Source organism: Ciconia boyciana, chromosome 11 (genome assembly GCF_034638445.1).
Source record: "Ciconia boyciana chromosome 11, ASM3463844v1, whole genome shotgun sequence".
NCBI classification, from domain to species: domain Eukaryota; kingdom Metazoa; phylum Chordata; class Aves; order Ciconiiformes; family Ciconiidae; genus Ciconia; species Ciconia boyciana.
This window is the reverse complement of record NC_132944.1, coordinates 10,336,020-10,351,698: the sequence shown is the minus strand read 5'-3', so window position 1 is coordinate 10,351,698 and position 15,679 is coordinate 10,336,020. Positions and strand designations below refer to the sequence as shown.

General features: G+C 41.9%; 1 protein-coding gene across 2 annotated transcripts in view; it reads left to right on the top strand.

The window, feature by feature from the left end:
* ITPR1 (inositol 1,4,5-trisphosphate receptor type 1) overlaps positions 1 to 15,679 on the top strand; it is a 180,194-nt gene that overhangs the window by 140,348 nt on the left and 24,167 nt on the right. For both annotated transcript variants that reach the window (XM_072875732.1, XM_072875731.1), the window contains 8 exons: positions 544 to 654; positions 1,940 to 2,035; positions 2,795 to 2,917; positions 3,939 to 4,043; positions 4,880 to 5,072; positions 8,744 to 8,866; positions 12,588 to 12,763; positions 14,047 to 14,211. In XM_072875732.1, the coding sequence (XP_072731833.1) occupies positions 544 to 654; positions 1,940 to 2,035; positions 2,795 to 2,917; positions 3,939 to 4,043; positions 4,880 to 5,072; positions 8,744 to 8,866; positions 12,588 to 12,763; positions 14,047 to 14,211 (1,092 nt within the window). The remainder of the gene's footprint in view (positions 1 to 543; positions 655 to 1,939; positions 2,036 to 2,794; positions 2,918 to 3,938; positions 4,044 to 4,879; positions 5,073 to 8,743; positions 8,867 to 12,587; positions 12,764 to 14,046; positions 14,212 to 15,679) is intronic.

Sequence of the window (15,679 nt, the reverse complement as noted above, 5' to 3'; positions counted from 1 at the left end):
GTAGGTATGGATCTTCACAGGGGAGCTCGACAACAGAGCAGGGCTCTGGATTTTGAAGCCAGCAAGCTACTGTCCGTTTGTGTATTTTAGTTATAGACCATTATAAAAGCAGGGTTAAAGGGTAAGCAAGAAGGTTATGGAAATTTGCATTCTTTGGTTAGACAGGACTGAAGTAGGTGTTGATTGGCACATCTAAAATAAAGAAAACTCTCCCTAATCTTAGTAAAACAGTGTTCTTCCTTAGCTATGTATTCAGCCTGGATGCTTTGGCATGTAAATGCTTTGTTTATCAACTGTGTTGCTGTCTGCTTCCTGAGGCTGGGTGGTTTCAGTAGGACATGCCATGGCTCATGATAGGAAAAGCTTGAAACAAAATGCCTTAATCTTTTGTTATTCCACTGACTGGAGTTTTCTGTTCAGTTATCCATCTTGAACAGCTTACGAGGTGATGAAAGAGGTGACTCTTCTGTTCTGGCTGGGTCACCAGCCTAGGCTGCATTTTTAGTGTAGACAATTAGTGAAGTTTGAATTTTCTTTGGACAGAACTGCATTGCTACTCACGAGTCCAACGGTATTGACATCATCACAGCATTAATTCTCAATGACATCAACCCTTTGGGAAAGAAGAGGATGGACCTTGTGTTGGAACTGAAGGCAAGTGAATATTTTGTGCAATCCGCGTTAACAGTAAGATGAAACATAATTTTATTGTTGGAATTATGTGGGTGTTTATTATATCCCAATATTCATAAGTGCCAAAAAATTATATGCATCAGCAAGCTGGAGACAGTGCCCAAAGATTGTTTGTCACAGGTATTTCATCTTTTAAATGATAACATGGAGCCACCAGTTTTCAGATGGGGGCATGCAGGCAGTCAAGATATGCTGAGGAATCCTAAAATAAGTTCCTGTTAAAAATTTAAACCCGATGAAAACTCCTCTGTTGTTGGTGAGCTTTTACATATACAATGGAAGTAAAATTTCTCATGCTACATCTAGTTTCCTAATACTTTATTGCTATTGTTTAATCAGTTGATCTTTAATCATCAAGAATTTTTTAGGACTGTTCATATTAATGCTGAAATAATTAGCCCTGGTGCTGGTTTCAAAATACACTAGCAGGTTGTCTTCTAGCAACAGTAGTCACAGAGCACTCCTGCTTCAGCATATGTTTTAGAAATACTTCCTTTCTGACTTACTGTCCTGTCTTATAGTGCAATGTCTAGTTGCTTTCCGTTGCCGACTCACACCATTATTATGGGTAATGTGAGTTTTTTATTATTATAAATAAAAAATGCTTTTAGACTCAATTAGTATTATACTTCAAAATTAAATACTTTTATTGGTTTTTATTGTCAGTCATGATGGATTTTAATCTTAATTGTTCGTATTAAAGTAGTCTGGTGCCTTGTGGTAGTTTCCCATTTCCTCCCTGTATTTCTTGGCATGAGCAGGTCGCAGAATAATTTTCAGTTAAAAGCAGCGAAGCATGTCTGTGTCTTCAGCCTTGGCTGTCCTTTGATTTAATCAGCAGTATCTTGAGTAAGGCTGAGCTGCACCCTTTTGGAGTTGAGAGTGTGTAGTAATGCTGCAGCATCTTTAAAACAAAACAAAATAATACAAGCTTGAAACCTCAGCGTTTCAGAAATCTGAACCTTAACTTGGGTTAATTTGATGGCCCCCAATAAGTAGGGTTTGGGAAATAAACTGGTAAAAATACTACTAAGTTGTATCTCAATAATTAGAGGAGAGGGAGGTGGCTTGGCAAGGTGAGACTGTAGGAGTCCTGGAGTAGGCTGGCTAGCAGGCTGTGCCTTGCCTGCGGCTCATATTTGTAGAAACCAGGTATGTCTGGGCAACAGGGATGGTAGCGCTCAAGCTGGGTACCCTCGTTTTTTGACTCCTGGCAGTGACTGGTGGTGTTCTTCCCTCCCTTCAGAACAATGCTTCAAAACTGCTCTTGGCAATCATGGAGAGCAGGCATGACAGCGAGAATGCGGAGAGGATCCTCTACAACATGAGGCCCAAAGAGCTGGTGAGTCCCTGGATCACTCTGAAACTCCCAACTCCCTTCAAGCCAGGTACAGCAGCACTGGGGAGGACTGGGGTGGCTGCGTGCTGCAAGAGGTCTGTGCGTGGATCACTGGCAAATGGAAGACCTTTCAAGGATTTGGTTGAATGACTGCAGTATCCACAGGGGATGGGTCTGTCACGTTCCCAGGCAGCACGAGCAATTAGGGAAGCCATGCTGAATGCTACAGAGGAGGCATTCAGCATCCTGCATAAGGCAGGGAAGGAGCATCATCTCACGCTTTGGAATCCACATGTAGAAGCCTTTTGCACAAGAGACAGAGAGAAACAAAAATTTCTTGTGACCTAAAAGCTGTTCAGTAGACTGTAGCAGGCTTTTGGGCTGGTTAATGTTTTAACTGGTGAAAACACAAACAGGACATTCAAAGTACAGCTGAAACACTGTTGGCTTGTCTCGGTGCACATACCTACAGTAGGGGCCAGAGGTCAGAATGTGATGCACCGTGCCACAAGGGTGGCCCAGAATATATTACCTGGAGGGGAACATGAAGTTTAGTTTCTGGTGTTGATGAGCTGGGCTGAAGGTGCTGAGTTCAGGTCTCCTGTTTTATCCTGGAGGTTGAGAAGCCCACTGACCTTTCTCTTGAATGTATATGCTCAGCTCTTTTCACTTCTGTAAGAGTGGCTAATGTATACTGGCCTTAGCAGACTTCAGCCCTCAGCCTGAGCTGTCTCTTCAATGGCCTGTGTCTTGTCTCTCTAGGTGGAAGTGATAAAGAAGGCTTATCTGCAAGGAGAAGTAGAATTTGAGGATGGAGAGAATGGGGAAGATCTTGCGGCATCTCCGAGGAACGTGGGACACAACATTTATATATTAGCTCATCAGGTAGAATTTCACCTACAGCTTTTGTAGCACCAAGTGTCACAAACTGTGAATAGCAAGAGGTCTACTTTTCCCTGAAATTGTTTTAATGGCTCACCTCTGAGACAAACTCGCTGCACGTTCTCTTTTTATCAGAGCAAATTTCAATCCTTAAAGAATCAGAAAAGAAAATTCTATAATATAAGAAAATGTTTGGAGTTTTCTTGTATAATGGGAAGCAGGCAGACTCTTGACCAAGTTTCTGAAGACACATGATTCAAGTTCTTGGCAGTACTGGGGAGCAATGTATTACTTTTCAGCTGTATCAAAGATTACTTTATACTCCCAAAGAAATGCTACTCATGGATCACTTAAATCGTTAGCAGAAATCTCACTCTGCTTTTATGGTTCTTGCCACATTCTCTGTATGTTGGAGCCAGTCATGTTCGTTGTATTGGTACAATGCAGTGTTTGAAAGGTAAAAGACCAAGGGGCGGGAGGGGATATATATCTAGATCTACTTAAGATATTGATGCTACATATATCACTCCATTAGAGACTTCTTGTTCCTTTAGCATCTGAGAAGAAAAACCATCATTATGCCGTAAAATTAATTTAGAGTATCCAGAAGCATTTTCGGAGCAGTGCTCTGTGCATCTACTTTTCAACTGATGCAAATTTTCTTCTCCGTCCCTACCTAGATATTTGTGTGATTAGCACACCTTTGAATTAGGATGGATGTAGGAAGATAGACCGAATGTGAATGTTCAGAAAGTTTCCCAAGTCAGGCAAAGGGTGGGAGAGGATGGGTAAAAGAGGAGTACAACACGGATATTAAAAAAAAATACATATTTGAATCATTCTGACTTGCTCCCAAAATAGAGCTGCAGAGTGTCTGGTTGGAATAGAACAAGCCTTCTGTCAACTTTGCCCTTTCCTAGCAGCTGACTGCGTACTATTTCTTTTTTTATGCCAAAAATCAGAAATTTAATATCATAGAGAGACATCTGGTGTCTCCCACTCCCTTTGCATTCCTTTATTTTAGTTGGCTCGTCATAACAAAGAGCTGCAGAACATGCTGAAGCCGGGAGGTCAGATAGAGGGAGACGAGGCTCTGGAGTTTTATGCCAAGCACACGGCACAGATTGAGGTAAAGGGAAACCAGTGGCTGCTGGGAGGTGTGTGGGGGGAAATGATCTGCTGCGGAAAGAGCCGCTTGGAAGAGAAACGGTGGAGTTAAACACCGGTTACATTATACGTGGTATTTTGATTGAACTGACTACCTGTGTGTGGACTGTCATCTTTGACATGAGAATATATGTGTACTTATTTTTTTATTTTATTTTTTGACAGCCGCTGGGGGGGGAGCTATTTTTGAGCTGTCATGTGTGGGCTTTAAGATGGAGCTGAGCAGAGCTCTGTTGGCAGGAGGAAGTGTAACTTCACTTCTGTTACATTTTGGCCGGTACTATTGCTGAATCCATAAAGTTAGTGATAGCTTTTGCCATTCTTTCTGTATTAAAATGACATTTTGGCCTGATGCACAATCTGAGATGCTTTTAAAAAGTAAAACACATACAAACATGGAGAGTTCACAAAACTCTAATAAGCAATATAAATATAACTTATTCCTCATGCTCGCCTGTACAACGTGTGGCTAAAATTTGCTAAGATTCTTGAACTGGGCAACCAGATTGCTCTGAAATTCAGCGCAGCTTTGGTGCCGGATTCACTGGGCCCCTTGGAAATCCCAGCTAAGTATCGCCAGGATAAGACTACAGCATAGAAATTATCAGTCCTGGAGCTAAATGCAGGCCTGCTTTGAAAGGTAAATGAAGTGAAGTCTGTACCAAGCTGCTATTCTACAAAATGTGTCCAAGTTTCTACATGTAGCTGGTTTGGAAGGGCGGGGGGGAAGCAGACAAACCGAGAAATAAAAGCATTTAATAACTAGGAAGAACTCTGTCTAATAAGGCTGCTGTTCAGATTGTCAGGTCAGACCGTACCATGGAGCAAATCGTCTTCCCCGTGCCCAGTATCTGTGAATTCCTCACGAAGGAGTCCAAGCTGCGGATATATTATACCACGGAGAGGGATGAACAAGGCAGCAAGATCAACGACTTCTTCATGAAATCAGAAGACCTCTTTAATGAGATGAACTGGCAAAAGAAACTGCGAGGTAGGTTGCTGTTGCCAGCATGGTTGTGTGGAGCATGACCAGCAGAGCACTGAGGTCAGGTTTTCAGAGCTTGAAATGTTGACTCGGTAGCAGATGGTTCCCCAGTGTGGCAGCAACCTTGATAATTGTTTGAAAGAGTTTGTTCCTCTGCACAATGGCAATATGTTGTAATGAAGGCAAGCTTAATGCAAGAGCAATATGGACCAACTGGAGAGGATCCAGGGGAGAGTGGTAAGAAGGATCACAGGTCATCTTTTTTAAGATCCAACAGGAAGGAACAAATTTGTGGAGGCTTAGCTTAAAAGAGAAGGCATTTAGTGGCAGGGAGAAATGGAGAGGACACAGCTGAAGAAAGCAGTGGTCTGTCCTCCTTCCCTGCACTGGATATAGGAAGCAGTTCCCTTGCATTGCAAGGAGTAAAGGCTGGGTAATGCAGCATGGACTCATGGCATCTCCAACATAAGTCCCTTCCAGCCCTGTGATGCTAAAATATCTGAAAAGAAGCATTTTCAAGCACTGCTTTTTCCTCTGAGGTTCCCACTGGCAACTAGGAAAACTTTTAAAATTATATTTTAATTCATACAGTGCCACCACTTCCCCCAGTAAACTTTCTAACTCATTTGCTTAAAATTATTAAAAAAAAATTTTAAAAAATCTTGTTTTGCTAGAGGAGAAATGTTGCACATGAGGCTCAGCTTCAGTGAGCAGTGATGAGTGGTTAGAATTTACCAACAATGACCCTCTGAAATGTGAGAGAGAAAGCAGTTATTTCCTGCTCAAGTCAACATCTGCCATCTGATACCGCTGTTGTTCCCCATGCTTGAATCAGCTAAACTCCAGTTATTAGCACAAGAGCACAGACTGGTCTGGAACTGCCTCCTAGAGCAAATGTGAGATTGGACTTCTGTACAGCTGCATGCTGCTGTCAGCCACCAAAACCTGCCTGCAGTGCTAGGCAATCCACGCCAGCGTGGTGAGCAGAGGTTTTCCCCCTGACAAAGACCTTGCTGGTACTCAGTCAGTGTTGCATATCATAGAAAAAAATTAGTTGAGAAGGGACCTCTTGACCTTCCTCATTGTGAAAATTATTTTTTATAAGATTATTTCCCTTGTTGCAACCTCTGACGATTGCATTTCGCCCTTTCACCATGCACCTCCAAGAAGAGCCTGGACTCTTTCCAGTTTGTTTTTAGGATGCATATGCACAGTTCACACTAGAGTTGATGATGTGTTGCACATCTGGTAACGGAAACTCAGTATTTACTTCTGATTGCTGGGATGTATGTATATATATGTTAATAGATCTTTTAACAGAGAAAAGCAGTTGTAATCATACTATTTAAAATTATCAAAGTCAGGTCCAGGTAAGACCGCCTGAAACTTGGTCAGCTCTACTGAAATATTTTTCATGTGTATGAATACTAAATAGAGTGGGGCTATTTCAGCTGAACAATGGATTAGTACTTCTGACAGCATCAAAATCCCCAGGAAACTGCTTCCTAAAATGGCTTCTAAGAACTCTACAAGAATATGGGAGCATTTGATATCCTAAACAAATGGGCAACTTTGTCTTTGACAGCATCTATATGTTCTGTTAGATTTTGTTGTTTGAGTTACTTTAATTGTCTTTGAGGCTATCTCCAGGCAAGCTGTGAAGACATCCATAATTAACAACAGACCACAAATTGATCAAGATCCACCTGCGGAAGTAGAGAATATTTCTTTTTGCTTTAAGAAACTGGAATTATTTAGTCTGTCTCCTAATATTCTGGTCTTGTTTGGCCTCTAAGTGATAGTCTATGTTTATACAATTGTTTCTCACATCTTAAATACAGGTTTGTGTTTTCGAGACGTGGCCAGCTGGCAGTGCTCTGTGCTGCGCTCATGCGATACCACTTACAGTTTATTCTAAACCTGAGAAAGACTTGTAAAAAAGTCTTTATAAAGACCCATGTACTTCCCCCTTCAGCTCATGGTGTTAGCTCACAGTCTGAGCACCATAAGTCTCCCAAGGTCTTAATTAAGAATTCAAATGAGCCTGCCAAAACCAGGCAGAAGTGCTACACAGGGCAGATAGTCTGTGCTTATCCCCACATTAAGGTTTAAAGTAAAACCTGGAACTTTATAATGACCCTTCATATAACAATTTCATACAAATGAATTCAACCTGCTTACAAATTCTTCCAGTTAAAATTGAATTGAGAACAGAAATAATATAGAAATCAATGCATCACATATTCAAAATATTGCTACATCACATTTCAGTGAGGCTTAACATGTGCCTGGCTAATTAGGTGCAATGAAGCTTGTATTCTTACAGTGATGGGGTACTTTTCTGTAGTCCTTTCCTTTGCATTCAGCTGTTCAATACATTTGCTTTTTATGTACATTTCAACTTGGTATAATGAGGCATTGTATAATTCTTTTAACCCATTTTTTTTGCTTAGGATGCTAGACGAGGTGATTTGCTGAAGAGAGGTGGTGGCTACTGTGAGGCTCAGAATTGCTGCATTCATTAATTTACTCTTCTTTTCATCCCCAAAGTTTGCGCTCTCATCTTTTCCCTAAATTTCACTGTGAGCTTCTTTTCCTTTGCTCTCTGGTATCTGTACACATTACCTCCTTCCAACAGGGAAAAACATTAGTTCTTTCCCTTCTTTGAGAGCATTTTTAATATATTTTTTTTTTGGTCACTCTAGATTTCAGCAGTACACAATTTGCTGTACAATAAGCCTGCAGGAGCTAAAATCAGGGGAGTTTTGCCTTCATGCAGAAGGGGATTACTGTAAGGCAGCTTCTTAGCTGTCCTTGTCGTCTTCTGGTCCACAACCGCTTCAGAAAATGAATCCTGCTTTCTGTGCCTCTTGATTCTTGCTGCAGAGATTATTAAAATTAGGAGTCTTTTTGAAAAGTATTTATATGTAGTGTTAAGAATTTAAAATGTGCAGCTGTTTAACTCTACGCTTAGCTCTGTGCAGATGTGCTTGTGTCCTTTGCCCACAGGGCAGAGGGGAGGCCAGCCGAGCTGGCCAGTTATTATTCTGGGGCTCTATTGGTCTATTACCAGCTTGAAGTAAAGTTGTCTTACTGGCTTGGCAACTAGTCCTAAACATTTTAGCTTTATTGTTATGACGCTACAGTGCATTTTGTGTCTTGGTTGTCCACCTTGCGCTGTCTTTGCTGCGTTTTTTTCTGGCTTGCTGCTGCAGAAGGGAAGTTTGAAGGTGGGCAGTATCTTGTGTAGGTGAGCTGCTGGCAGCTGCAGCAGCATAACTGGGAGGGATGGGGCTGAATCTCACCATTGATAACATGTACAAATCTTCCTAATTGTTCTTTGTGTGACTCTGAGTACAAAGTATATGGGGAAACCTGAAGTCCTTGACCTCTGGTATTTCTGAACTCATTCTCATGCTGCTGCTAAATCATGTTTGAAAATATGTTCCTTTTTTTCATGAGTCCTTTGCCCTAAAGCACTATCTAGGAGACTGGAAGTACCCCAAAGATAGAGTAATCAAATAAACTTCAGAATAAGCCATGAATATTACTACTGATGATGCTGTGCTTTTGGGCAAACTGAAAATAAACTAAGTTTTGGTGGAGATTAATTTTTTATATAGACCTTTTATTTTTTTAAGTGCTCCATTAAAAATAATTATTTTTCTCTTTTGCAGCTCAACCCTTCCTATACTGGTGTGCTCGCAACATGTCCTTCTGGAGCAGTATTTCCTTTAACCTGGCTGTCCTTATGAACCTGCTCGTAGCGTTTTTCTATCCATTCAAAGGAATTCGAGGAGGTACCAATATTTAACATACAAAAATATGTGAACAAATAAGGTATAATGAGCCAAATTCTGCCCCCCACTTGTGTCTGTGCATCCCTGTTTACTTCAGTGGGGATAAGAGAATGGAAATTGGCTTTTTTCAATTGCCTTGATTTAAATTGTTCTATTCTCTGACTTACTTTTTCTTGAGGCATTTTGTAAGGAAAATGTAGAGCCATGCTTTTTCCTAGGGGAAAAAATTATCAAAGACAGACATCTACCTTTAATTACTTGACTGTTCTACTTTGTTTTAAAGTTCTGTAATCAAGTATTGAACTAAAAATAGGAGAAATGTTAATTTGTTGTTTTCCTTGAGGTTGCATTTTATTAATACCATTTTCCATAAAACTTTGATGGTGACGTAGCACTTCAGGAGGCTTGAAGGGCCTGGGGTTGGGTGAGTGAGATTACCCTGTGTTGGCAGGTGAGGTGTACGGGAGCCAAGTGACCTGCCTTGTGCCATTAGAAATTGATGGAGGATACAGAAGAGCCCATCTCCCCTCTGTTACTGTCTCTCCTAGGAGTCCCTTACCCCTGCAAGCACTTAGAACAGAGGTTGCCCTAGGGAGCGAGGAGGAGCGTGCCAGCCATGTCCCCTGGCTCGGGAGCAACCTGCTGCTCCAAGGTTCCTTGCTATCAGCAGGTAGCAGCTGGACTTGCTATCATTTCTTACATAAAGTATGGGTTAACATGTGCGGTTCATGTGGGATTGCACAATCTTGCTGTAATAGGTCTCATGGAAGTCGCTTTTGATCCAAACAGTGGGTTTGTGCGACAGTGGTGGTTCTTAGAGCCAATTCAGTAAATACTCCTGGTGGAGTCCTGATGAGATTCAGCTGCTCTTCCTTAGATCCAGCCTCTCCCAAGAGATGCACCCCAAGGCAGGTCCAGGGATGGATTCATGTCAGCAAGAATCGGGAAATCTGGAGAAATATTCTTGTGAATGCCTCTATCATGTTTATCGCTTGCAAAGCTGGCGTAAAGGAAACACCTAGGTAGGAGCTTTTGCCACGTCCATGTCAACTGGAGTAAATAAGGGCCCCATCAGTAAAACCTCATGGAGAGGGTGATTCATGTTTAAGCCTTCACTTCTCTTTCTTCGAGAATCGTAACGCAACAGGGCCGGTTAGATGCTTATCTTTTCCTGTTGAACTTCCCTCTGCATCTTTGTCGTGTTCCTTGCTGACTACGGAACCCAAAGACAGTGCAGCTCAAAGATAGCAGTAGCCTGATCATAAAATTACAAGCTGAGCTCTGTGTGTGCAGCATAAAAGCCGCTTCACCCTTTTTGCAGCTCACCAGTTAATTTAGATTGAGGAGAGCCATAATTTTATCCAAGTAGTGTTTGATAGCAGCTTATGGTTGCAGTGGGGTAAAGGCAGTGGGCATGGAAAACTTGTGTTCTGCATCCTGATAAAGCCTGTGAGAAGGTACAGGATACTTTAGACCAAAATCCGGTGTTCCTGAGAGGGGGGAAGAGTTACATTTACCTTCTGCAACATCAGGCTGTGGTTTCGGCTGCTGTACCTCTGCATTGCACCCTGTGACAGCAGACCATGAGGCTACCCGGATCCCGTTCTGGCCAGCAGTTGGTTGAAAGGTTTTAACAAGCACAAAACAGCAACTGAATTTTCTGTCTCTAGTTTCAAAGATCTCAAGTTAAAATTTAAAAGTCTGTATTTATGGCTGCTAGGAAAGCTGGTAATTAAATGAGTTCGTTGAGATTACAAGTTGCAAGACTACAGGGGGATCATTTGGCATTTTGGAGATGCCCTACCCTGTGTATTTGAAATACTTTATCAGGTAACATTTTGATAAAATCTCTTCCTTTACTAGTTACAATCAAAAATGTAAAATAAATAAATACATATGTGTGTTATATTTAGCTTTAAAAAAAAAAAAAAGACTTTTCAAAACAGACCGTTTGGGGGAAGTTGTTAGTGTCTTGAATTGCTCAGACACGGTGAACTGAGCAGCTCATTAGCATCTGACTGTAGCAGAAGCAGTAAAACTTCTGACTTGAGAAGCTGGATGCCCAGAATTCGGTACTGGAACAGTGAGAATTCCAGAGACAGGGAGAGCTTCCTACCAGGTCCTCCTGGTTACATGCTTCTCCTGCCAGCAGTCATGTAACGGACTCCACGTGCTCGCAGCAAGGCTTTGACGTTAGGTTGGGAGCAGACAGTTGATGCCAAGTGGCCGCTGGCTTGGCGAGCTTCATTTGCCAAGGGCAAAGACACTGCTCCCAGTTTGTTCCCAGTCTCTTTCTGTCCTCAGGAAGGGAGACAAGCCTGTGCCCTGAGCCCCACTCTTTCCTGCAAGTACTCACCTGGGCCAGGTCCCACTGAGGTCTTCGTATGTCGTGGCGTTGCACTCCTCGTGCTGATGAGCAGCCTGGGGTGTCAGGCCTTTCCAGGGTGGGTGTTACAGGCAACAGTTGAGGACTTCATTAACTCTCGTTGTTTTTGCAGGCCTGCTGGGAACTGCTGAAACTTCTGAAAGCAAATATATTCATGTGCCGTGGATGTCTTTGTAATAGCTGGGATGTTCAGGCACCTGTGCAGGTGCAGGCAGGATCCTTCAGGATCTGCCTCTCACAGCAATTCCCAAGTCATTCCTCAATGAGCTTCTGCACATTTGTTTCTCTCTCCCGTCTCTGTGCTGTTTATCATTCCCACTCGGGTGACTGTGTTTCAAGCTCTGCACCTTTTGCTGTTTGACAGCTCAAGTAGCGGTGGCTGCTTTGCTCTGGGATCCCAAACTCCCTTCAGACAGCGGAAACATCTGTTCAACTTTACGCTTATTAAGCTTTAATTTCCATCTATCCTCTGCTGTCTTTATTAATCTACAGTGATTTGGAACAAAATTAAATGGCTGCTCGTGGTAGTCAGATGAGAGTAATATTTCCTAAGCCTTCTGAGTTTGGGCGGGGGGTAGAAGAAAAGCCCTCAGTGTATATCTTGCCAATAAGCCACAACAGTCCTCTGAGTACATTCTTGCAGAAGGGCTGCAGAGCACTATGAAATTTGAGGGGTCTTGCCTTTTTGTCTGAGGTACCAGTTGCTTGAAGGAAAAGCATTTTTTTATGTCAGCTTTAAGAAAAAGATATATTTTATATTCTGCATAAACCCAGGGTAAACAGTATTTTCGACTGAGTATTTTTTATGGCTCTTTCAGAGAAGTGTATTTTTAGCAACACGGGCTGATGTTATGTAAGCAGACAGTCTCATGGGACAGTCTAAATAGAACCAGAAATAGCAAGAGATGACAAAAACTGGTATGAGGTTTTTGACCAAAAGCATGATAGGAGAATCTGCTGTGAATCTGGACCTGGAGGAGTATGTTGTCTGTCCTCACCTACCCATTCAATGCCTCTACAGAACACATTAGCAAAATGCCTCTCTCTTTCAGCATTCAAGGTGTATAAGTAATGAACACTAAAATGAAGAAACCTATAATACTGGTGCTTATCATTTACATAATGCTTTAGTAACAAGTTTGTAATTAAAATCTGCTGAAGGCATTAGGCTCAGATGTTCCACTTACCGCTTTGAAATCAGTAATGTCTGAACATGAGGCTTAATGGTACTCAACCAAAGATATGATAAAATGGCATTTATTTGGTTATTTTGGTTTGTTTTGTTTGGTTATACAAAGTATTGAAATGTGTCTTGTTTTTTCCTCTTCACCCTAGGTACGCTGGAGCCCCACTTGTCAGGCTTGCTGTGGACAGCTATGCTGATATCTCTGGCTATCGTTATAGCTCTTCCTAAGCCCCATGGCATCCGAGCCTTAATCGCTTCTACAATATTACGACTAATATTTTCAGTTGGTTTACAACCTACTTTATTTCTTCTGGGTGCATTCAACGTAAGTATCGAGTGGGCTTTTTTGAAGTTCTCTTGCATCTTATGTAAGGGTTTCTTACCTGCTCATGAACATGTCAGGCAAAAATAGCCTGGGACATTGTGGTGGAACTGGTGGGAGGAGTAATTCCTTCTTTGGACCGTTTCTAGCAGAAGTGCTTTGCTGCTGTTCATTTAATCCTGGTTCCCCAGGCTGGAGACCTCTACGGTTTCACTCAGTTTTGCTACAGTCTAGAAACAGCTCCCACTCCAGCCATAAATGCAAGAAGTCTCTGTGACCCTGAAGTACACAGTTATTTGCTCAAACCTGTCTCCTGTTCAGTGACTAAGCTACAGTATTTTCAGGGTTGTGTAAGATTCACTAAACAATGCATTTCCCAAATGTCTGTCTGCAGTCTACCTGCCAGCCAAAAGCTGACACTAAGCAGTTTTGCTACAGTAATGTGTGGACTGAGCATGTAAGCTGAGCCACCAGAGAACTTCATTAATGCTCAAACCCGGATACTTGTGGTCTCTTGTGGCAAGTAAGCCAAAAGTGTTTCTCTCTGACTGAGTCAGCAGGAGCTGTGCAAAGACGTGTCTTCTCAAAGTCCTTGTCTTTATTACGAAGTGCCCAGCTTTTCAAGTGTATCATTTAATAGCACTCCTTGTCTTCAAAATACGTCACCAAGTGCCAGGTACTACAGAGTCAGAGTTGCGTTGTGAGGGGGGTGGTGGTTGTTGTTGTTGGTAATTGCAGCATTTAGCAGGTTCCAGGTAAGTTGAAGGCAGCTTTCCTTCTGGTGTTGATGGCTGGAGCTACACAGGAGGATTACATGATCCGAGAGTGAATTGCTGAGGGAATCGGGAGCACTTGCTTATTAGCAAGCAATGCGGGGTGTTTCAGAAACGTAAGGGTTGCTGTAGGCTAGAGACTTATTTGACTGCAGAAAGTGCCATGCTTAGAACAGGGGGGTTTTTTAGGAAGGTTTACCTCTTGCACCAGGGAGTGATTTTACTTTCTTCTTTAAATCTTGCTCTTGATGTCCTTTGACAACAAGCCGGAGACAGGAGTCAGTGCACATGTTTTATTAGACACGTGCAGTTTTAGTTTTGGCTCTCTGTCTCAGCTGTGCAGAAAATGCAACAGAAAGCGGGTTTTGACTGACGTGTAGAACGCTGTTGTGTAACAGACAATTCAGCACGGTTGTTGATAACATGAAGCCAAGTTATCTCCAGCTTTGAAAAATTGCCTTTTTTTCCTGAAAGCCACATGTTGTAACTAATTTATGGTTAATCTTTCCTTAGGTTTGTAATAAAATCATTTTTCTGATGAGTTTTGTGGGTAACTGTGGAACCTTCACTAGAGGATACAAGGCAATGATCATGGATGTAGAGTTTCTTTATCACCTGCTGTACCTTCTGATTTGTGCTCTGGGGCTCTTCGTACATGAATTCTTTTATAGTTTGTTGGTAGGTATTCACTTTGCCCTCAGAATGTTTTTCTGTCTATGTGTTTGTAAAGTCCCATCTCGGGCATATCTAGATGTGTCATACACCACTTGCTTTCTGTTTTGCTACTGGGAAGCTGTTGTACAGACACTCTTTTGAGAACTGCAGGCTGGAGATTTTGCTTGGGAGAAGTTACGGTGGGAGGCTACGGGACTCCTGCCACATCTCTTCTTCCTGATTTGTACGGACAAGTGGAGACTTTTTTGTTCTTCTCAAGTATATTATACAAGATGTGTTTAAAGTTAAATTTAGTTAAAATTGCTCATTACAGTAAATGCGTATGCAGTTGCAATGAAGGTTTTCAGCATTTCTCTCTGTGTTACTCCTCCACTTCTAAGGTACAGGTTTTCTAGGTTAGACGTATTGCTTGTGACCCTGCTCTGACTTCCAAGATAATAAAACAATTTAAAACGTCATGATTCCAAGTAATATCAATACTAGGTGAAGGTTTAAGCCTTCTTAAGGTCATGTAAGCTCTTATATGAGGAAAAAAAAGCATCAATGAAAAATCTAGCCATACAAATGTTAGCTGAACAGTAGGCACTTTTGGAGTTACCATGCTATGAGTAAGAGGCACACAGTCTTTAAGATGGTTTACTCTGTTATTGTCAATAACTATAACATAGCGTCTATGCTTTTTGAGCAGTTGGTTAACTTTGGAGTGTCTCCTTAGCTGTAGCTAGACTCCAGACCTCACACGACTGACGCGGATGCCTGGCATACGTGTTTTTTCTGTTTGGGATGGAATTCATCTTGCACAGCACAATACTTCATAAGAATAGGCACTGAAGGAGTATCTCTAGTGTTGGTGGAGAAAATGTGTCACTTTTAAAGCAAACCTTAAATCCCATTCAGAACACTATTTTTGTCCCTTTGTTTGATGCTTGCTACATCCTCTGGTAACTGAATTGGTTATTTTCTGTATTCATGTAGGTCCAATTTATCAAATAACTGTCCTTTCATTGTCAACCAGCATAGCCAGCAACCTGCCTGGGCTGTGCTGGTGAACTGTCACAGACCCAGAGGAGTGAAAAATGAAGGAAACATCTGTAAAGAAATTTAAACAAAGAATTTGGGCGAAAATATTGCTCACTTAATTATACACTCAATAAACTAAGACTTAAAGGAAATAATAGCTAATTGCATTTTGAAATGAGCTATCTTGAGATTGTGATGGGGCAGATAATACTATAAAAAAGATACAACAGTATGTGTTAGCAGCTTTATGTTTAAAGCATGCACTGTATATCTAGCAGTTAAGCAAGAATACCTGCCCTCACGCCAGGTAGGGACTTCTTCGCAAGCTGGTGCTCAGGACTGGGGTCCATGGAGTGCAGGGGAAGAGGAGGGTACAGCTGCCTCCATTCTTCATGTTTCAAAGTGCATGGCACGAGAGTGGTGCAGTGGGGGTGGGGGACCCCATCTCCCT